The following is a 24,783-nucleotide window of genomic DNA, read 5'->3' as shown; positions in this document are numbered from 1 at the left end:
CTTTATGACTAACCAACTCGTAGCCCCTTCATCAGAACACAGCTGAGACAGTGTTAGACAGCCATGGCCCCGCCCCATAGTGAAAATCATGAATCTGATTGGTTATATTGTCCTAGGATTTTGTTAATAGACTCTTTACTACACCCTTCAAAAATCAGTAGAAGGGGCATCGCATGCATACAGGGGCAGAAGCCATTTAAAAACGCAGTTTTGATTGGTTAGTACAGCTGTCAATCAGATATGCGTCCTATAGAAACTGAAAAACACAGACTGATGCTTTGAATAATATATGCTTACATTTTACAATAATTACAATATATATTTCTTGTTGAAAATTTATGTAATGGTTTTCGTGCACCTAATGTCACCCCCTTCTCTGAAGGGTTAAAAGGGCCTCACTGCACACCACTGCAGTATACCCTGATTACCATGATAAGGAACTCATCCATGACAATACAATAAAACTGACATATTTCCTCACCTCTATTGGAATATTACAAATGATCAAAGATTAATTCCAATATTTAGAACCTGCACCTCCAACTGTTAACCAATTACTGCTGTCCAAACTCTCCCAGACAGTCTTATAGATCCATCACGCCCAGTTCCTCTGTCATCTTCATGAAGGAAATATGAAAGGAATAAGCAGCGCAGCGTGTGATCTGGCCGTGTGCATAATGATGAGCGAGGAACATCTGGTGGCCGGGTGCAGAGGAAAGCGCCGCGATCACCGGGGCCAATTACACGCTGGAAGCAGCAGATGCAGTTAGTCATAAATCCAGGCGAAGTCGTGCTCGGATAAAGAAGCCGTCTCTGCTGTGCTGTTTACGAAAATGAGTGCTGATGAGCGGGAGGGTTAGCAGAGCGCTAATGCTAATGATTACAGCCTCCGGGCGAACTGTTGTTTAACAGAAGCTGGTCAATCGCTATGAGAGTTCTGCAACAAACCAAAAAAAGAAAGAAAAGAAACACACACTAAAGTGCTCGCTCGCTGTACAATCATTAGGACACTCATGAAAACCCTTGTGTTTTTGAACATATGGACGTTTAAACTTTGCATGAATGATACTGAGAGACTGAGGTAATATGGTAAGGAGGAACAGGCGGGGTGGAGTGTGGGCCTTCCGCTACTGCTGAAAGAAATCCTACCTTTAGAAGAAACACAAAAATATGACATAAAATTGAGTGATTTATGCCAATCAATGACAATTTTGTCTTTTTGCTTACGCAGCCAAACACCAAGTTCTCACACTCTCACACTCTGTGCAAAGGGCTCTTTTTACAACAGTCTATTTTCATACCTTACGTCTGAATCGTTTAAATAGTAACAGTGCTTCTGAATATATCTACACTGATGGGCATAACAGACTGGAAATGAGGTGTGTTCAGGTACATTTCTGGTGTATTGCTATCTTGGAAACAGAAAACACAGGTGTGCCACTGACTGAACAGACGTCAGCTGACAGACAGACGTCAACAGTGTGACGTTCATTGCTATCTTGGCAACGCAGGTGTGCCCCACATACAGCTTTTCTTGTTACACACATGAACACACAGCTGTGCGCCAACCCAACTTTTAAATCAACAATAAACAGAATACTAAATAAAACGTGCATTTCCTAAAGGGTTGTCTGCGGTGGTTGATAAGGTGATGCAAAGCATTTGCTTTGTGGTTACTAAGGTGTTGCTATGGTATCCGTGGTGGTTGCTAAGTTGTCGTTAAGTGGTTGCTAAGGCCTTGCTAACCTGTTGCTAGGTGGATGCTATGTTATCGGTGTTGGTTGCTATGTAGTTTCTAAGTGGTTGCAAGGTGGTTGCTAAGGTGTTGTTATGGTATCCATGTTGGTTGCACAGAATACTAAATAAAAAGTGCATTTCCTAAAGGGTTGTCTGCGCTGGTTGATAAGGTGATGCAAAGAAGTTGCTTTGTGGTTACTAATGTGTGGCTCTGGTATGCGTGGTGGTTGCTAAGCTGTCGTTAAGTGGTTGCTAAGGCCTTGCGAGCAGGTTGCTAGGTGGATGCTATGTTATCCATGTTGGTTGCTATGTAGTGTCTAAGTGGTTGCTATGGTGTTGTTATGGTATCCATGTTGGTTGCACAGAATACTAAATAAAAAGTGCATTTCCTAAAGGGTTGTCTGCGGTGGTTGATAAGGTGATGCAAAGCAGTTGCTTTGTGGTTACTAAGGTGTTGCTATGGTATCCGTGGTGGTTGCTAAGTTGCCGTTAAGTGGTTGCTAAGGCCTTGCTAACCTGTTGCTAGGTGGATGCTATGTTATCGGTGTTGGTTGCTATGTAGTTTCTAAGTGGTTGCAAGGTGGTTGCTAAGGTGTTGTTATGGTATCCATGTTGGTTGCACAGAATACTAAATAAAACGTGCATTTCCTAAAGGGTTGTCTGCGGTGGTTGATAAGGTGATGCAAAGCAGTTGCTTTGTGGCTACTAAGGTGTTGCTCTGGTATCCGTGGTGGTTGCTAAGTTGTCGTTAAGTGGTTGCTAAGGCCTTGCGAGCCGGTTGCTAGGTGGATGCTATGTTATCCGTGTTGGTTGCTATGTAGTTTCTAAGTGGTTGCTAAGGTGTTGTTATGGTATTCATGTTGGTTGCACAGAATACTAAATAAATTATCTTTACACGGCAGGCTACAGGCTGATAATACTCAACTCTGAATGTAATAGAAGTAATAGCGGTTAGCGGCTAATGCTAATATTGCTACATGTGCTGGAGGACTAAACTGAATCTCCTGTATAACTCTGTACTTCAGCAGAGTGACTTTACTGCTCCTTAATACCTGACTGATAGAATTCATACATAAGGAGCACCGGATTATAAGCAGCACTGATGATTTTTGGGAAAATTAAAGAATTTAAGTGCGCCTTATGGTGCGTAAAATACAGTAATGCATCAGAAATAGTAAATTACTCTACTGTCTTTAAGCGCTTATTTGGGTATTAGTTCTTCCTTATTCCCAAGTAACAAAAATAAAAAAGAAGAAGTAAATTCAAGCTCAAGGTCAAATCTCTGACTGAAACTGAGTTAAAGAGAGGATGCTGTGTGTATGTGGTGTGAAAAAAATGGGTACAGTCCCAGGATATCTCTAACTTATCTCATCTAAACTGTAAGGCAAAACAAGATAAGTATATATTGACACACAGAAGATTCAAACAAACACGGCTTTCTTAACACTCATCAACACCATCTCTGAGAACTTCCACAGTAACCTCAATTCACTGAACAAACGCAACCACTTCCTTTATTCTTGCGTAAACAAGTGAAGTCTGATGACAATCATGAAACATATCTGCTTTCATTTCGCACTCGTCCGAAGCAGCATGGTGCTCTCAATCAGACTGATGATGCATCTACTTCTATTTAATGCCATTTAAGGCTGCGTTCACATTACAGGCCACATTGCTTAAATCAGATTTTTTTCTCAGGTTCACATTCACAAATGTAAGTTGTAAATAAACCTGTATCTGCGTGTAATGTGAACAAATCTGTCCCTAAAACGTCTCACATGCTGCACATTGATACCTGTATAAACGTCTCCTTCTTTACTAACAACGTAAAAAAAAACCTTCATATTAGAGAGAGGAGAGACTCGTAGGTTTATAAAGGGAAATGGATGAGTTAATGTTAGCAGCTCATATGTGGAGCATCTTTTGCTGGAGTAGAGCTACAGAAGACAGCTGGTCTGATGTTCATGCTCACATCCAGGAGGTGAACAAAAAAAGGCCAGGCTGTTTGCTTTTGCTGTTTTTACAGCTATAGCTGTAACATTGAACTCACAGTGAGCAAGTAGGGCTGAGCGATATGGCCATAAAATAATATCACAATATTTTTTTATGGTATTTTCGCGATAACGATACTCTTGGCGATATGACAAAACACTGAATTAAAAAAAATGTTTCAAGAACACACTACTGCAACAAAATGAACATTTTATTTTATGACTGCATACAATATGATATGGCACACCCCTAACTCAGATATTACAAAAAGAAAATACAAGAATTTTATCAGATTTGTAACAGAAGTCCAGAATGTCATGATACTAATAATGCACTCCAAATTATTAAAATAAAATAAATGATACTGGAAAGAAATAATCTGTCTCTAGTAGATACAGCTTTGGAAAAAAGATAAGAGACTTACACATCTTACAAATGATAAGTTTCTTTGATTTTTACCAAATAAAAAAAATCTGAAATATAACCAAGAGGAAGATGGATGATCACAAGCCATCAAACCACCAAACTGAACTGCTTGAATTTTTGCACCAGGAGTAAAGCAGCATAAAGTTATCCAAAAGCAGTGTGTAAGACTGGTGGAGGAGAACATGATGCCAAGATGCATGAAAAAAACTGTGATTAAAAAACAGGATTATTCCACCAAATATTGATTTCTGAACTCTTAAAACTTTATGAATATGAACTTGTTTTCTTTGCATTATTTGAGGTCTGAAAGCTCTGCATCTTTTTTTTATTATTTCAGTCATGACTATTTTTATTTGGAATTTGGGAGAGATGTCTGTAGTTTATAGAATAAAACAACAATGTTCATTTTACTCAAATATAAACCTATAAATAGCAAAATCAGAGAAACTGATTCAGAAACTGAAGTGATCTCGTACATAATGGGAAATGAGAACAGTGTGACTTTTGCTAAAAACAGAAAAAAAGTGTGATAATTAGAGGTGGGTGATATGGCACCATATTTCAGGGTGTAATATCGTTTAGCACACCACTAGTGAGCAGAACATACAGATCTAATCTAAATCACATGATCTGGCCTTTTATTGTAAATAAAACCGTGATAAAACTGTGATTTAGTCTGCAGTCAACTCCCAAAGCCAAATATCCAGACTTAGCAAGCGCACAGAGTACAGCGACTGATGCATTAAACCTGTTTTATTACAGGAAACAGACTCTTCAGAGTGTGGAGACCCAGCTGACCTGTACTGATTGTGAAACCACTGGAACTGCTGGGAGGTGCCGAGGGGGGAGGAGAGGGCGATACGCTCTGCTGTAGATGTATGAAAACATCAGAGGTGCCAAGTAATGAAGTACAAATGATTGATCTATAAAATAGCCTCGTTACTCCTATTACATTTCAGCTCGTTTTCATTCCGGCTTCTCATCGTTCAATAAAACCCCTATCCAGATAAATCTCTCCATCCAGATAGAGTGAATCTGATTGTGATTGGATGTAGAGAAGTATAAACATATACCATTCCATCTCCCTATTGGTTTATACTGTGATCCATCACACCTCCACACGTCACGCCCCCCCCCCCCACACACACACACACACTCCAGCAAGAACAGAGCAGTCGTATGTAGACTAGTATGAAGATGATCCGTGCAGAGACTCAAGAGAACTCCAGACAAACTTCAGTCCAACTAAACTTCTACTTTAATATATTTACATTCTACTAAAATACATTCATTTACAATCAGCATATATGCAGCTGAAACACTGGGGAACAGCCTAGTGCAAAATCCCAAATTATATTATCAACATTATCATTTTAATAATATAACATTAGTCATTATGGCTTTTAGAAAAATGTGTTTTGGGGAGGGCGGGGTTAGTAGAGCACTATAGCCCAAGCTTTTGTTCTTAATGGCTTTATTTTTTACCCTTACATTACTTTTACTTTTATACTTTAAGTTTAGTTTTATAACCAGTATTTTTTAAACACTTTTACTTAAAGAGTAAAAAGCTTGAGTTTATACTTCAGCTTCTACAGAAGTATTTTATTCAACCGTAGTATCTATACTTCTACCTACAGAGTAATGAATGGAGATACTTTTCACACCTTTGGTAAACATTTATTATCTACGTATGTACAGATACAGCAGCAGTGATAAAGGAAAGCACAGCCCATGTTTTACCCCAGCTGATGGAAACACACATCAAGCAGCAGAGTTGATCAGGTCCCCTGAGTGCTCTGGGAATACTGGTTAATCTAAAGTCCTTTACATTTACTGTTAACACCTCAGTAAACACCTCTAACACATACTGTACTGAGAGAAGTATTAAAGTATTTTAGATCTAAAATGCTATTCCACAATTTTTCCAAAATCGCCAGCAGTATGCCACATGTATCTGACTGAATTGTTGAACAGCTTAGAGTATTTACTGATTGTTAATATTAGTTGCTTGCTTACACTGTGACTTTTGCGCGTTCTAAATCGCCAGCCTCCTAATCAGGGTCACGTGATTCCCCTAGTATAAATAGCCCCCTGTTTCAGTCTCTCGTTGCCCGGTTTTGAATCTATTTTCATAGCTCTCCTACCTCTTTTAGGTTTCCTTTGCTCTTGTCTTGTTTTTATCGACCTTTTTTGTGTATGACCTTATTTGCCTGGTCACTCTGGTATGTCGTTTGTTTATGCTGCCCTTTTGTCACTGATCTTGCCTGTCCCTCACTATTCCTACAAGTTTATACTTAATAAAAGGTGTGTTTGGTATCCATGTGGTCTGTCATGTGTTTGGCCAACATGACCCTTGGCCTTAACTAGGGTTCAACCACAATTGGTAAATTTTGCCAACACAGATTATTTAGCTACACGAAATTTTAAAAAAGTGCTTAATAATGTTAGTTAAGGCTATTGGTTTTTACCATAAGAGAAATGTGAGGGGAGTATTCACTTTTGTTGGATACTGTAATGTCATGGGTATTTTGCCAACACAGATTATTTAGCTACACGAAATTTTAAAAAAGTGCTTAATAATGTTAGTTAAGGCTATTGGTTTTTACCATAAGAGAAATGTGAGGGGAGTATTCACTTTTGTTGGATACTGTAAATGTCATGAGTATAGCGTGACTTGATTTCACAATGTACAAGACATTGCACGTCCTGCGGTGTGATTAACGGACATGCAGACAATTGTGCAGCCCTAGCAGATGGAATTAAAAAATCATAGAAAAGGCTGCACTTATAAAAATATTGGGATATGAAGTAAACTGTCTAATGCCCGGATCAGACTACACGACTTTAACCCGATTTTGACCCGAATTTGTCGGCGCTGACACATTGCGTGCGTCGGATCTGAATTTCGCGCGCGACAAAGGTCCGTGTAGTGTGACACAGTCAAAGAGTAGTTATTTGACGTGAGCGACATCGTCGGAGCGTCCGACGGAAAGACTAGCATGTTAGAATTTTTTGTATTTTATCGCCAAGTTTGACACGCTGCTCCGCGACTCTGCTCCCTGACTCTGACCAATAGGAAGACAGAGCGTTCTGTGGTGCACAGATGTAAACACGGGAAAAGAAAGCGGGACAGTGCTACTGCAGATCACTGGACCAGAGAAACAGAAGAATAATCTAATAATCATCTAATTATCTACTTCATCTATTAAATATTCAGGCACTGAAACCTAAGTAGCTACATCTTTACCATACCTTAAGTTCTCTCTGGAGTACAAAAAGCATGTAATGTCCATTTGGGTCACCCAAAAAAAACGAGCCAGATTCTATGCTTCTCCCCCGCGATGACCTACCAATTCACGCAAGGACGCGGACGATGATTGGGTGGTGACTAACGTGTAGTGTTGCCAGTCCCCCGAGAACGACACAAAACAAAGATAACTGCTTAATCTGACATAGTGAACATTGTGAGGGACAAACATGTCATGTAGTCTGAGCTGGGCATAAAACACACCCAAGCCCTCATCATACTTTACAATACGAGCCGAGCCACGTCAGCTGTTAGCTAACAGTTCTAGCAGTTAACGTATTTACAATGAACCATTTCACACCACACTCACCCTGAACGACTTTGTTTAAACATCTGATTACACGGAGGCTCAGAAAAAGAAAAGAAGTGGTGCTCTGCTTTAAGGTTCGCTTTCATGAACACGGATTAAACCTAGTTTTACACTAAACTCTCCACAAAACCCTCTCCTCCTCCGCTTTCAGACATGTCTGCACTGATCCCCTAATTACTGCAGAGAGAAAGAGGGGAAAAAGGAGCCCAAACACAATGAAACAATGTGATTATTCATGCACGGGCCGAGGGCAAGGTCAGGAAAACCGTCAATGTGCAAAACTAATTAGCCGGAGATGTGTTTGGCCAGCAGGCCGGGGCAGAGCAGCGGAGCTGAGGCTGCAAAGCGTGCGGTAATTGATGAAATCCAAGTGTTTAAGGTCCTTCACCGCACTCCAGCATTCAATCACAGACACGTTTAGCCAGAGATGAACCCTATTAAACCGCTCGCAGGAGCCGACATGTCCCATTTAGCGTCTGCGGGATTGGATGAAGCCGAACTGCAGCAGCAGCAGCCAAACAGTCCACCTACACCACTGACTAATATCTGAGAAATGTACATACAGTACCAGGCAAATGTTTAAACACACCTTAAATGTTTAAATGTTCTGCGATGTAGATTAATACTAAAATCATCCAAACTATAAAGAAAAAACATTTGAAACAGTGTTAAACAAACCAGAATATATTTTACATTTTAGATTCTTCAAAGTATCACCTCTTGTTGTCTCAGTCAGTTTTATGAGGTAGAGTCACCTGGAATTCAGTTCTTTCAGTTAACAGCTGTTTAATTACTTGAATTTCTTGCCTCTTAATATTGATGTTTGAGAGCATCAGTTAAAGTAAAGTAGTGAAGAGGTAGAGTTACAGGTATACAGTGAATAATAGTGAATATTTGAGGAATGTTCGAATCCAGGTTATGAGAAACAAGAACTACTTAAGTAAACTAAAGTAAAGAGCGAATAAAATTACACAATCGATCCCCAGCTCAGTAAAAAGTTTGTCTCACCCCCAAGACTAGCCCAGAATCGGTCCTGGTTGCAGAATAATTTATTCAGCAGTGATAAAGAAAGGTGATAAAACTCTCTAAAACTCTGGATATGACGTGCAAATAAATTAAAAGAGAATTAAAGTTTTCTTGAATATATTAATACTGTAGCTTGAAGAATAATATTAATGCACACTGAATGTTTCTTTATTTGTTAACTGGAGAACCTAGGGAATTGTGGTGGATCAACAGTCATTAGAGGTATTACAGTATTAAATAACATATTGTAAATTGATATTAAACTAGTGTCTAACTCGTGCATTTAAGAAATATCTCTTTGAATACTTAAACATTGAGTATTTTAGGTTCATTTATAGTGTTTATGGAACTATTTAAAATATTAAGTTTGAAGTTGTTGCCGTATCTCTTTTTAAGGTCTGTATAATGTTTTGGTACAGAGCAAACACAATACTAATCAAAACCTTAATTAAAGCCTTAATGTTTCATTTTATATATTATTTTATACACAAAACTATATTAAAGCCCAGTCAAGCACAAAACCAGAAAGAGGATGAAAAATGAAAAAGAGAAAGAAAAATACTGTGATATACTGTGAAACCTTCAGAATCTTGAAAAATACAGTGATATACATTTTGGTCATACAACCAATCACCAAGCACTAATGATATCTATAATTTCAATGGGCTGTGTATTAGAATGAACCTGGCAATATGATATGTATAACAACGCAGGGTTCACCATTCAATAGATCAATGTTTTACGATCCTGTAAACAAGGCAATATGCTGTAATTGTTTAAATCACATTTTAGGAAAACTGTCTAAAAATAGATTAAGAGCCACAGTTAAACAAATGACACCTAAATAATATATTTGATCATTTATTTATTGAGGAAAATGATTCAATATTTCATATTTGTGCATTAGAACCTCATCCTATCTGTAAAACACGGTGGAGGTAGTATCATGGTCTGGGTCTGTTTTGCTGCATCTGGGTCAGGATAGCTTGCCTTTACTGATGGAAAGATGAATTCTGAATTATATTAGGCAATTTACAGGAAAATATTAGGACAGAATCTCAGAATGATCTAAATCTCAGGAAAAGGTGGGTCATGCAGCAAGACAACGACCCTAAAAGCACACTCTACCGTCATTCTACAAAAGAATGATTTAAAAAGAAGTAAATCCTGACCTTAATCCAATAAAAATGTTGTGGAAGGAGCTGAAGTGAGCAGTTAATGTGTGGAAACCCACCAGAATCCCAGATTTGAAGGAATGGGCTAAAATTTACTGATCAACAGATACCAGAAACATTTAGTAGCAGTTATTGCTTTAAAGGGAGAAAAAAATAAAATAAAAATCACACCAGATACTAAAAGCAAAGGTTCAAATATGTTTGCCACTCACAAATATGTAATATTGGATCATATTCCTCACTAAAATAACTGAGCAAGTATAATATTTTGTCTTATTTGTTTAACCTGGTTCTCTTCATCTACTTTTTTGGACTGATGATGTTTTTAGATCATATTTATGCAGATATGTAGAAAATTGTAAAGGTTTCAAAAACGTTCAAGCACCACTGTAGGCTAATTCTAACATTGATCTCTGGTAGATAAAGAGAATCACTGAAATGAAGACTGATTTAGCAGCTGAAAGCATGTGATCATGCTTTATCTTATGGAGACATGAAGAGTGTTACTTCACCCTTGCCTTGAGCCTCGCTCTGGCTCTGGCTCTGGCGTCCCCCCGCCCTCCCAGCTAATGGCATATTCATTCAGTTAAGATCTTCCATTATAGAAAGCTGGGGTGATTATCAGTACAGGAACTTAATGAAGCAATCTTCTCTTCCTCTGACCGTGAAATACCCCGCTACCAATTACAGCCTCGGCGCGAAGGGGATCCGCAGCCTGCCCTGGATTTCCTCAAACGATATGGTTCATTTTAATGCCGTCATTTTATAGCTCATCTACAGCACAAATGCCACAATTATGCTTTAGCAATTAGCGCAGAAACAAGCGCTTAAAGAGGGAAGCGCTAGCTGCGTTCAGGGCCGAGAGACACTAGCCCTATTATTGCCGGTCTCTCTAGGACGCGGGTGATAAAATAGAATTTTCCATGTCAGTTCAAAACAAATTTATTCTGGCCCCGCTGTCGCTGCGGAGGGCGTAATTCTATTTGGCAAAGTACCGTGATAAAACCTTTTGGGTGTTTTGATTATTCTTGTAATCTGTTTCTTCCATGTGCATGTATTAGGAATGCCGGCGGGGCCTGAAACTTCGAGGAGCAGGGAAAAGGGATTGGGAGGTGGAGGGTGGATTCGTTGGTTTGGATTCGTTGGTGGATTCGTTGGTTTGGTGTGCCGTTTCTCTGTTACAATTCTGTAAAGGTTTGCTTTTTATCATACTTTCATTTTTCAGATTATCAAACATTTTAATATCCAACAAATAGAAGCAGTTTTTAAATGCTAATTTAATTCATTAAGGACGTCCTGTTTAAAATCATCTACAGCATCTCAATCAGACTTTAACTAGGCCTCTCCAAAAGCTTCATTTTAGAGGTGAACTTGTTTGTGTGCTTTGGGTCATTGTCCTGCTGCAGAACCCAAGTACACCTGAGCTTGAGGTCACATACTAATGGTCGGAGTTTATTTTCCAGGATTTTTTGGTAAACAGCTGAATTCCTGCTTCTATCTATTACAGCAAGTTGTCCAGATCCTAAAGCAGCAAAGCTTCCCCAGCCCACCAACAGACCATCACACTACCACCACCATGTTTTACGTTCAGTATGATGCTCTTTTTCTGAAATTATGTGTTAGTTTTACACCAGATTTAACGGGACACACATCTTCCAAAAGTTCCACTTTTGTCTCGTTAGTCCAAAGAAAATTTACCCAAACTTCTGGAGATCATCAAGATGTTTGTTGGCAAATGTGAGATAGGGTTTTTGAATCATTAACACTGACCTTATCTAAGGTGGATGTGGACTGCAGTTCATTAAATGTTGTTCTGGGTTCTTTTGGGATCTCCTGGATGAGTTGTTCATGCCCTTTTGGAGTAATTTCTTTAGATCGGCCGGTCACTCCTGGGAAGGTTCACCAGTGTTCCATGTTTTTTTCTCAGTGAATAATAGTAAATCACTGTGGTTCTCTGGAGTCCCAAAGCTTTAGAAATGACTTTATATCCTTTTCCAGACTCCTGATAGATGATCAATGACTTTGTTTTTTCATCTTTCATCTGTTTTTTCTTCAGATCGAGGCATAATGTTTTACTTTTTGAGATCTTTTAGCTGCTTTATGTTGTCGGAGAGGTTCTATTTAAGTGAATTCTTGATTCATTTCCAGTCTCTTCCACTGTGAGCCTGAGTCCCATTCTTTCACTAATGTTTGTAGAATCAGTCCCAGCATGCCTAGCTGCTGCTTTTATTATTATACCTGTGGACACGGAAGAGTGATTCAGAAACACCTGAGATTAATTGAGTTGGATGGGTGAGCGAATACATTCAGCAGTATAGTGTACAGTTGGAATGAAATATTTAATAGCCAAACAAAATGTCTGTTGTTTATTCTGTATTATTTTTTATCTGTAATATAAATATCGTCTGTGTCTCTATTATTGTATTTATTTTCCTGCTAAACCCTCCTCACCACAGTTGTTAAAAATGTGAAAAATCTAGGGAAAAACGTCTGCCTGCCTGCAGAGATCCGAAACGCTCGTAGAAACAGCAGCAGAAACGCTCGCCTTGGGCTATTTATGTATACAGCAGAGCAGATCGTTATTTTAATAAACACACTTCACTCTGCATACAGCGCACAAAAGATACAACTCCTCAAACAATAAACAAACAACAGCAAACACAGACATGAAGATTAAAAACGCCTGACGGAAAAAAAGCCATCTCTCTCCAGAAAAAATTCTTCCCAGATCTACAATCCATTATAAACAAGGCCAGGAAATCCAGAGAAACTAAAACATACACTAAATCAATATTCATTAATATCATTAATCAGCCACTATACTGTGCAGCTTCCTCTCATGCCACCAAAACCCTATAATGCCTTAAGACTTTAAGAGCGTTTTCAAACCAGAAAAGTCCGGACTAGAGTCCACACCAAGGTTTGTGTCTTTGATACAATGTATATTCTATATTTGTTCTATTTCATTTCGACCAAAGACATTAACTATATCCTGTAGCCAAGGGGAGTCTGATTTCACACCAGTTTTTTATTCCTCTGGAGTGTTTAATTGATGTAATTGGCCTGAAAGTATGAGCCATCTACAAAAGTATTTCACACTGCCGATTAACTGAATCACGGTACAGTAGATCCAGATCGAAAACTCCTCTTTTGGTCTCTTTTGACCAAATTTTGATGCTTTGTTCTGGACCATGGTTCACTTCCCCTTTCACATCTAATACCACAAACTAAAAAACCTGAAATTATGGAAAGCGGCCTAAAATCCAAAGATTATCCCAGACAAGTAGATGGTTACTATGTTTAATTGGAGTTTTTAAAGTTAGTTTATCCTCATTTATAGAGGTTTTAAGCATCAACCTACAAAAAATAAATAAATAAACAAAACAGAAAATCCTGTAGTGTAAACTCGTGAACGAGGCATTACTGTAATTCAGCGGGTAGCGTTTCTTTAATAGCGGATTCCAGGCTAAAGGATGTCCTGCTAAAAGCAGACGCTGTTCGTAACGGTGATGTAAATCCGATATCTCTGAGCAGCTCAGCTAATTTCACAGTCAGCGTGGATAATGGAGCTGTAAACCTGGCAACAGGCAAGACGACACATTAAACAGCCTGGATCAATACCTGCCATCCGAAGCATTGCTGTTGAATCATCCTCTCTCCGACTGCTGTGAGGTACTGCAGCAGATACGCTGTGCTGTGCTGTTCTGTGCTGTACTGGACTGTGCTGTATGCAGCGTGTCGGGTGCATGATATTGTTATGCTTGTTTAACATTCATGATTCATGTTATTTGTTTAGTAGCCTGTGTGCACGCTGGTGTGGGTTTTATACACACAGAGTGTCTGATAAGGAGAACATTGGAGCATAAATCTGAGCTGGGGTTTGCTCAGGACTTTTTTTTTTCCTGTGTGGTATTGATGTGCATGTGTGTGTGTGTGTGTGTGTGTGTGTGTGTGTGTGTGTGTGTGTGTGTGTTCACTCAGGCAGTGCTGCTTACACAGGCTGATGGATCTGGAGCCCGTGGCCCACGAGGAAGCAAACAACTGGATCTTGGCTCGTGAAGAAATAAGTCAAAAGTCAACAGTTGCCCTAAGAATCGGTTCTCCGTTTGAGTAGAGGAATCAAGACACAGCTTTAGATGGTTTTCTCTGGGCTGTAATAGCAAAGAATTTCTTCGCTGGTGTATTTGTTGTATTTGCTGCCTTCACTTCTCCACATATTACAGTAAACTGTGGCTCTGATCAATACAATTAAAGCTGACAGTATTTCAATCTTTTGTATTCATGGTATTTGTCTGGCACACTTATCCAGTGCGACGTACGTTAGGATAATTTTATCATTTTTACAGATTGGTGAATGTAGATTTGGGATCACGGCTCAGACACTCTATTTGGTGTAAGCATTCCCGGCGCCTTTCTTCAAAATTCATTGTTAAGAGTTTGTGATAGGGATGTCCCAATCGCATTTTTTCTGAGTCTGAGTGATTTGATTTTGACCATCTGCCGATATTTTAGTGATGCCATAAGAAAAAAGATTGATTATTTTTTGTATTAATTTTTATTATTATTGAAACAATTAAAACATTCAATTTTATCACAAAAAATGTGTGTGTGTGTATTGTACTAGCCTGTGGTTCTTAAATAATTATAATTGCTTTCTACATATTAATGGAAACAATATATTTAAGGCATTTTCAATTACATTGAAACAAACAAAAACATTAAGATCACCATTGCAAATATCAAACAGTGCACGCACAGGTGTTAGACAATGAAACTGAAACACCCGTCATCATTTTAGTGTGGGAGGTTTCATGGCTAAATTGGAGCAGCCTGGTGTCCAATCTTCATTAATTGCACATTGCACCAGTAAGAGCAGAGTGTGAAGGTTCAATTAGCAGGGTAAGAGCACAGTTCTGCTCTAAATATTGAAATGAACACAACATTATGGGTGACATACCAGAGTTCAAAAGAGGACAAATTGTTGGTGCACGTCTTGCTGGAGCACCTGTGACCAAGACAGCAAGTCTTTGTGATGCATCAAGAGCCACGGTATCCAGGGTAATGTCAGCATACCACCAAGAAGGACCAAGGAGTGTTAGTTGAGCACCTATGAGGCATCTATCATGGAACATCCAAGTAAAGTGATACAAATGCTCTTACAAATGGGTATGTTAATGATTATTAAAACAACTGAGGTAATTTGTTGATGATGTAATTACCGTGACAGACCTAAAAAGAGCCTACACAAAACCACCTCAACTATGCAGAACGTAGCACCAGACTCATTGGATGATCAACCATTGATGCTTTTCTTCCAGCCCCCCCTCCCCCTGCGAAAACCCCACTTTACCCTTAACGTTAGCGCCCCTGCTGCTAACAGCTTCATCTCAGAGGTTCTAGCTCTTCAGCTGAGAGCGACGCCGCCTCTCTTTTCTCTAGAAAAGTCACGTCTGTTGATTAGAGGCAGAGTCCTGGGGGATTAGCCCGAGGCCCCGAATCCAAGCTATTTTTCACATCCTGACCATTATCTGCAGCGGGGCGCACATCCATATTCATAACGGGGAGGATCACGCCGGGTCTCGGGGGAGCATCTTCGTGATCAGTGTTTCTGATGCCCCTTTTTCTGAGCCAGAACTCTGCGGGGGAACCTGTCACCCGACGCAATTCAACCAGAACCAACACGAGAGGAAGTCGGAAATGAGTCAATTTATTCGCTTATTTTTGGCTTATTTATATCAGTGTGAAGTCTCACACTGTGCACTCACTGTACGAAGCTGAGCGTGATGTTGAGACGTGAAACCTGTGTGTGGGTTTTCTTCTCTTTTTTTACAGCTTATGAAAACAAAGAACGATGAACGATGATGCCATTTTGTGTAAACTCGGACTAATCCGAGATAATCCGAGCAGACAGATCGGTAGCCCTGAGAAAAACACGGTGAGGAACCTCAGACTGATTTATTTATCTGACTTTAGTATTTGATGGTGTTTCTCCAAGTGAAGCAATTCCCAGCGTAAACTCCCAGAGCAGCAGCTTCAGCAGCAGGAACGCTGCTTTGTGTTTGAGGAGGGCGAGGGGGAGATGTTGCATCATCAGATGAAATACCTAATGCCTAAACAAAGGAGGAACGTGGCACGGCGGATACTATTACCTTTTGTTTAATATCTGTTGAAATATAGACACTAAAACAACAATTCACAACAGAAGTAGGCCCGTCACATACAATAAATGGAGAAAAGTCCTCAATCGATTTAATAATCGTAATATTGTCCACTGTGTTTGTGTGTTACATATGCAAACCAAAATAGAAAAAGTTATATGTCTTTAAAAGGGTGTAATTTCTTTGTCACAGTATTATGGTATAATTATATTAGCGGTATTTAATGGTCTTAAAGTGTTAATAATATTATTTATTGCAATCATTTCTGGGACAACAGGCTGACAGGCTGAGGCTCTCTAATGATCATCACAATAGTGTTGCAGGATATGGAATAAAAATACTAGAAACAGGCCACTTTACATTGCTGTGTACAGTAGTTCCAAAGGTTTTTCAGGCAAAACAACTGAAGAAAATTCTGTGATAATCGGGAAAACTCAAACCGTTTTAGTGTGCGAAAGATGTAAGAATGAAGTCAAAAATCCAAATTTATGCAGCCAATGTAACAAGAAGAGTCTAGAAACATTTGATAACCACTCTCTACAATGGACCAATACACCAATACACTACCAATACACAATGGAAGTTCAACATAAATGTGACATAAAAGAAACCCTTTAACTATGCTAGAAAAAGGTTTTAAAATGTCTTTTAAAATGGTGAAATTTCTTTGTTACGATATTATGTATATATAATTATATTAGTCGCATTTATTGGTCTTACAATGCCAATAATATAATTTATCGCAATCATTTCTTAGACAACATACTGTTCTGGCTCTCTATTGATTATCACAATAGTGTTGCAAGATATGGAATAAAAATACTAGAAACGGACCACTTTACATTGCTGTGTAGTTCCAAAGGTTTCTCATGCAAAAAAATAATAAGATAATCGGAAAAACTAAAACAGTCTTAGTGATTCGAAAGATGTAAGAATGAAGTCAAAAATCCAAATCTTTATCTTGACACGTTGAGGCTCTCAAATGATCATCACAATCGTTTGCAGGATATGAATAAATTAGATAAAGAAGTGTTGAGATTATATTTCAACATATTGCAGTTTTGAACGACAAAGACCAAAATCATGCAAATCAGATACGCCCAGGCCAAAAGGTTGACAGGTTCATCTACCATGGCAGCATCCTTGCAAATGTTGGCAATGCCTTGTAGAGACATATAGACAATACAATAGGACTCTCTTGAGCAGATGACAAAAAAAATTAACCTACCGTCTAAAAGTCTAATGCCAAGTTTTGTACTAGATATAAAGGTATAAAGAGCTCAGTATTGAGTTGTGAAGAAGTAAAAAGGTAACCGCAAATGTGTTTAAAATACCGTGGCATTTCCCTGCTCAATAATTCCTACAAAAAAAATCTATTAAAAATATTGCTGGACAGAATATTCTACGATTGGTACCTTTGCATTTGAAACAGGTCAAACGCAATTGAAGATCTTTGATTACGCAACTGAAAAAATGGAGCACTTTACATTGCTCAAAAGTTTCAACAGCTCTTCGGCCAAAACCACTGAAGACGTTTTGGTGATAATCTGGAAATTCAAACAGTTTTGACATGCAAAAGATGTAAGAATGAAGTCAAAAAGCCAAATTTATACAGCTGATGTTTCTGCCGACAAGAAACCAACAAGAGTCTAGAAACCTTTGACAACCACTGTCTACGGTGCATTACCAATACACAACGTAAATGTGACATAAAAGAACCCCTTTCCACTACGGTTCACGCTAGGCTTTGGAAATGGTTTGGCCATGTACTTCAAACGGCATTGAATTGTTGGCGAAATCTCAGCTCACTGAAAAATTCTGAGCCTAGTTGGAAAAAAAAGGCCAGTAGGTGTGACTGTGAAGCTTAAACTTATAAAGCGTATTTACACGAAAATCGGCGAATTAAACCGTTCAACTTGAGCTGCAAAGCTTTTGACAGGTGATTGCTCAAATACTTTAAAAACTGGTTGCTAAGCGGTTGCCATGTGGTTGCTAAGGTGTTGCTAAGGTATCAGTGGTGGTAGCCAAGGTGTTGCTAAGTGGTTGCATGGGTGGTTGCTAAGGTGTTGCTATAGTATCTGTGGTGGTTGCTAAGGTGTTGCTAAGTGGTAGCTTGATGGTTGCTAAGATGTTGCTAAGGTATCTGTGTTGCCAAGTGGTTGTAGTAACTTAAAAAAAGTGTTAAACAAAACCAAAATCCTCTGTGAAGTATTACTTTTTTTTAAAATACTTTAAAGAATCACAGGCTCCGAGTCGTAAAGCTAGCTAAGCACTGCCACGATGATCGTTCGAATCCCAGTCATGCAGCTTGCCATCAGCTGCCGGAGTCCTGAGAGAGCAAAATTGGTCTTGCTCTCTCTGGGTGGGTACAGTAGACGGCGCTCTTTCCCACGCAAGGCTGCGTCTGTGAGCTGATGTATCAGAACCGAGTCGCTGTGCTTTTCTTCCGAGAGTTAGCGCTTTGATGCTACTCGGTATTACAGTTCAAAAAGAGGCAGAGTCTGACTTCACATGTATCGGAGGAGGCATGTACTAGTAGTCTTCACCCTCCTGATGTTGTGGCATCACCAGTGAGTGATAGGAGGAGTCCTAACGTGTGGGTTGGGTAATTGGATTTGTGAATTGTGGACAAAATGGTAAAAAAATAGAAAAAGACATCACTGCAGAACAACATCAATGCTAATAACTCAAGAAGAGGAAGAAGAATTCATTGTTATTCATAAAATCTTTTTTAAAATAGAGTACAATACAGTGTTAATGTGTTTTGATTTGTATACAAAACACATTAATATTGCCTACATTTGCCCCTAGCAGATTTCCACATCATCATTAATGCACCGCTACTGTCAATATCACAACAGCAATTAACAAAGGCACACTGTGCTGCAGTCACCCCACAGACGTTGGTTTTGAAGCCCCGCAGTCATATCTGCTCGTCTTAATCGCTGGTCGTTTTCACAACAGCTTAACGTCGACAACGTGAGGGCAGATAAAAGGCTACAGTACTTATTCTTAACTGGTCCGCGTTCGGTCTGAACCGGAGTCTCTTATTCTCTTTGTCACTGAAATCCTATTAACAATGGTTCAGCACACACACACAATGACCGCCCGCACAAAAACATCTAAACGCCATCCACACAGCCGCGCCGCCGCAGCATGAAAGCCCTGTCGATCTGGAAACACTCTAATTATTGTAACGAGGCGGACGGCGGTTTGGGGGAAAATAAACGCCGTTCTCGAATTTGTCGTTTTCAATTTGACTCAGATTGAAGCGCGAGGAGTGTGAGCTGATGGATCAATTTTAAATACGCCTTCTTTGATCAGCCTCTGACTGAGAGTGCACACAGTCTGACAGTACTGCTGTATTAATCACAGCACATATTAACAGAACCCTTACATCACTTCAGCTTTAATAATCACCTGACAGTGACTCTTACAAACCCATTAACCATCAGGCTAAATCCTGCTGTGTTTCCTCTTATGATGACTGTAATCATCGAACTCAAACGGCTTCAGATTAGACAGCTTTTGTTTCTGATTACAGTGATTTATACAGTAGGTCTGCAACGATTTGTCGATTATATCGACTATGTCGATTATTTAAATTTGTCGACTGCAAATTTTATAGTCGACTAATCGTTCATTTGTCTGTCTCCAAAAGTGCCCAAACACAACAGATTACATATTTATTTACTAAATATCAGTACTTTCCACGTTTAAACAACATTTAAATGCCTTTTAAACCTCAAGTTCAGCTGTTTTTCTGTTGTTTTTAGAGGTGGAGGACATGGCAGAAATAATCATTGACTAATCAACTAATCAAAAAATTATGATCTGATTAGTCGACTACCAAAATCATTATTAGTTACAGCTCTATTATACAGTACCAGTGAAAAGTTTGGACACACCTCCCAATTTACTGTAAATCAATTAAAATGTAAATTAATTCAGTGTACATGAATATTGAACTAATCCAGACTATGAAGGAACACAAAGAACTAGATTTCGAGTGTGATTGCAGTGCTGGTTTGTGACTGGTTGCTATGGTGTCTCTGCTGGTTGCTAAGATGTTGCTAAGTGGTTGCTAGGTGGTTGCTAATGTGTTGCAAGGTAGTTGCTAAGGTGTTGCAAGGTGGTTAAGGTGTTGCTATGGTATCCATGGTGTTTGCTAAGCTGTTGCTAAGCTGTTGTCATGTGGTTGCTATGGTATCCATGGTGTTTGCTAAGCTGTTGCTAAGCGGTTGTCATGTGGTTGCTAAGGTATCCATGGTGGTTGCTATGGTGTTGCTAAGTGGTTGCTAAGGTGTTGCTATGGTATCTGTGGTGGTTGCTAGTTGGTTGCTAAGGTGTTGCTATGTTGTTGCTATGTGGTTGCTCAGTGGTTGTAGTAACTTACAGGTGTTAAACAAACCAAAATACTCTCTGAAGAAGCATTTAGGTGCTCTTTTCTGGGATGAATGCTCTTACTCTGATGAACTTATCCTGTACAACAGAGGAAGCTCTTGCTCTTTCTTTACTGGGGCGTTCCTGATGAGTGCCAGTTTTATTCATTAAATAGTCATTAGTTGCAGCCCTACTGCTCAATGAAATACAGTAAAATGCCTGTATTAATATTAAACTGATATGCATTGTTGCATATACATTTCTGCAATAATGCAACAATGTGAAGCAGTAACTGACTTCGTTTTTTATCATATCATTTAGAGCATTTATTTGCAGAAAAAGAGAAATGACTGGAGTAACAAAAATATACAGAGTTTTCAGGCCTTAAATAAAACTTTATGAAAATGGACTTGTTTTCTTTGCGTTAAGAGTTTAGAAATCAATAATTGGTGGAATTTCCCTGGTTTTTAATCACAGTTTTCATGCATCTTGGCATCATGTTCTCCTCCACCAGTCTTACACACTGCTTTTGGATAACTTTATGCTGCTTTACTCCTGGTGCAAAACTTTGAGCAGTTCAGTTTGGTTTGATGCTTTGTGATCATCCATTTTCTTCTTGATTATATTCCAGAGGTTTTCAATTTGGTAAAACCAAAGAAACTCATCATTTTTAAGTGCTCTCTTAATTTTTTCCGGCACTGTGTATATATATTGATACCAAATACTCTTTTTTTATACTTTTCTGTTTCCTTCTGTCCTTTCTTATCTTAGAATCTGTAGCTCCGTAGTTCTGAGGCATATAATTCGCATTTCGGCACCAACACAGATGCAGACCGTTGGTCATTAATATGCATTAGCTCATTAGCATTTGATTGGCTTCCAGAGACGATGGGTATGAAAATACAGCAGCAGTACAGAATCGTGAACATCGTGCAGAACCCCACCACCCCCACTGTGACTGTGGATTACGGATAAGACCTCAGTTCTGACGTTAGCGGGGATTTTTATGAATCTGGCCTGATACTGTTTTGCCCCATTAGAAATCCATCCACTTCCCCCCATTTTCTCTCCTAATCGCTTTCCAAATGTTGGATTTGCAGCAATTACTCACCACATACCAACATGAGGGATAATCAATGAGCGTGTCAGCTTGTGCTGCTCAGCTTTAACAAGGCCAGGCTTTCTCTCTGAGCCCCAAGGGGGTCTTCTACTGCCCCCCTGCCACCCACCATCTCAACGACGACCTCATCAACACATAATATCCATTATCCCACTCTCTATCTCACATCAGCTTATCCCTCAATCTGTGCTTTTTTTTTTATATCGGCCTAGCTATTCACAGGTTCTCATAATATTTGCTAATAATTTTTTGTCTTACTTTCCAAAGAAACGTTATTATATCAAAGCTACAATTAAAAAATAATTAACACGTAGCCCAGCCATGCGCTTTAAATCATCAACTTACCTCAGCAGTACTATTCTAAATCATACATTTATCTTAACAGTGCTATTTTAGTCATTTCCATCAGCTGTGCTATTCTAATTATATATTAACCTGTGATTTTAGTCATACATTTAACTCAGCAGGGCTATTCTAATTATGTATTTACCTTAGCAGTGCTATACTAGCCACACATTTATTTTAGCAGTATGATTTTAGTCATAAATTTACCTCAGCAGTGCTATTTTAATCAAACATTCATTTGAGAAGGCATTCAAATCAGTTTACCTCAGCAGTGCAAATCTAGTGACATTTATTTCAGCACTGTTGAGGTAATTTTAGTCATAAATTTACCTCAACAGTGCTATTCTAGTCATTCATCTTAGCAGTGTAATTCTAAACATCAATTTATCTCAGCAGTGCTATTCTAATCATTAAATTTACATCAGCAGGGCTATTCTAGACACACATTGCCTTAGCAAAGCAGTCTGTGATACATTTACTTCAGTGGTGTTATTTTAAATCACAAATGTACTGCAGCAGTGCTATTTTAGTCACATTCATTTAAGTAGTTTAATTTCAGTCATAAATTTACCTCAGTAGTGCTATTCAAATAATCAATTTACCTTAGCAGGGCAATTCTACTCACATATATATCTCAGAAGTTTAATTTCAGTCATGAATTTACCTCAGTAGTGCTATTCTTGTCAATTTACCTTAGCAGGCTATTCCAGTTACACCTCTACTACCTTAGCAGTGCAATTTGTTATGAATTTACTACAGTGCTGCTATTTTAAATCACAAATTACCAGTGCAATTTCGGTCAAAACATTACCTCAGTAGTGCTACTACTAAGTGCACAAAGAAAGGCAGCCAGTCTTTTATTTAAAGCCAATTTGTGCCCAAAGCACAATCTGTCAGCACTAGTATAAATTCACTCTTTTTACTTATTCAGTTGCCAAATATTCAGTGCACCCCTGAAGGCCAGGCTTCTTCTTCGATTCCTATGGGGGTCTTCCACTGCCCCCCTTGCCACCAGCCATCATCTGAATGACAACCATTTCAACACACAATAACCATTATCCCAGTGAGTTCTCAGCTCAGCTCACTTCATGTCTTAATCTGCGCTTTCTTTTATCTGTCTTCTGCCTCGTTTTTTTCCATCACTCTCGCTTGCTCTCTCGTTCTCTTACTTTCTCTCCTCACCTTCAACACAAACATCCAGCGGTGACACCAACCCAGAGAGTCATGCAGTAAAGCTGCTGAACTTACCTGCAATTTGGCGGTGGATCTAGAGTGATTTCCGCAAGCTCCTTTTGAATTCTGCGAAAGAAACGAAGAGACGTATTGTAATGCAAATAAATGTAAATAACTCCTTCGCTCTGCAGCCACATAAACAAGCGTAGTGCTCTGAAATTATTCACGCACTGCAGAAGTCAGCTGGCGAGGGAAAAGGACTTTTGTAGGGTGGCAGGAACAGTTGTTTATGCAAACAGGAGGTCAGCACAGTAAAAGCAGTAAGAACTCTCGTATAAAGGAAGGAATTATAGCAGTGGTTGTGAATATGTGACTCATAATCTGAATGTGTTTACAGACACCACTAGAGGTTTCGGTTTCATGACCTCGCTGAGTCTCACATCCTCTTTTAGCATGATGATTATTTAGAGGAGAAATCCGGTGTAGTGAAACATGAAAACGAGTATGAACTTTTGTTGAATAGCTCACCTGCGTTCTCCCCCTGCATTCTAAAATACACAGCTTTTAGCTGATGCTCCCAACAGGCTTACAAAGCTAGTGATGGGGGCATAGAGTTGCCCCCCAAACTTCATTGGTAGAATTTTGTGGGCCCTGACATTTAAAACAAGGCACAATGTTTACACAAACGGTACCTTTAGCTAGTTCTCTGGGCATCTTAAAATTAAGTTACAATAAATCCAATAACAAGTCAGTAAGCAGTTAAACCTTTTGAGCGAAGTTTATAAGTTTATGCCATTTGTTTAGTGCTATTCATCTTTTAAAATGGCAGGACCCTCAGAATTCTACCAATAAAGTGTGGAGCTACTATGAGCTGGTTGTTAATGGTGTAAAAATAGTGATTTATTTGTATGGTTAATGCTATGCCCTTATCGCTAGCATTGTAAGCCTGTTGGAAGCATTGTCTCAAACCACTGGATTTCACAATGCTAGAAGACAACGGAGGTGGGCTATTTACAAAAGTTTGCACTCGTTATCATCAACAGTGGTTTCCGGTTGAGAGTATGCCACGCACCATTGGCTACAGATTCTCACCAGGGTGCGTGTAAATGAGTGCTGAGTTTAATGGTTTATTGCAGTGGTGTTCAAACTAAGGCCCGCGGGCCATTTGTGGCCCGTTTCTGACACCTAGCGTTCAAAAAAGGAAACGGGCCACAAATGGCCCGCGGGCCTTAGTTTGAACACCACTGCAATAAACCATTAAACTCAGCACTCATTTACACGCACCCTGGTGAGAATCTGTAGCCAATGGTGCGTGGCATACTCTCAACCGGAAACCACAAAGAGTCTAAAAGCGGAGAGAGTGCGCATTTCTAGTGCAGAAAAACGGACCAAAGAGTCTAAATTTGCCTTAACTAAGGAGTTTAATATTGAGAGGCATCATGAAATGAAACATCAATTTGAAAAATCTTAGTTTACACAACACTGTCAAAGATAAAGATAGTAAATCAACTAAAATGGTGTGTAAATAAAAGTAATCAGGAAAAAAGTATTATTTAAAGTGGTATATTTCATTAATAGTTTTATTACAGAGTCTGTGGCCCGTGACTTCAAATATATTTCTGCTTTTGGTC

The 24,783-nt window shown here is 39.1% G+C and overlaps 1 protein-coding gene across 1 annotated transcript in view; it reads right to left on the bottom strand.

Annotated features, from left to right (window-relative positions):
* The window catches only part of ube2e2 (ubiquitin-conjugating enzyme E2E 2), a 46,057-nt gene that overhangs the window by 10,168 nt on the left and 11,106 nt on the right, over positions 1–24,783 (bottom strand). Inside the window, exon 3 of the mRNA XM_007241069.4 lies at positions 23,228–23,278. Within this exon, the coding sequence (XP_007241131.1) occupies positions 23,228–23,278 (51 nt within the window). The remainder of the gene's footprint in view (positions 1–23,227; positions 23,279–24,783) is intronic.

This window comes from Astyanax mexicanus, chromosome 1 (genome assembly GCF_023375975.1).
Source record: "Astyanax mexicanus isolate ESR-SI-001 chromosome 1, AstMex3_surface, whole genome shotgun sequence".
NCBI lineage: Eukaryota > Metazoa > Chordata > Actinopteri > Characiformes > Acestrorhamphidae > Astyanax > Astyanax mexicanus.
Note: the sequence above shows the minus strand (reverse complement) of the source record. Positions and strands in the feature narration are given on the sequence as shown.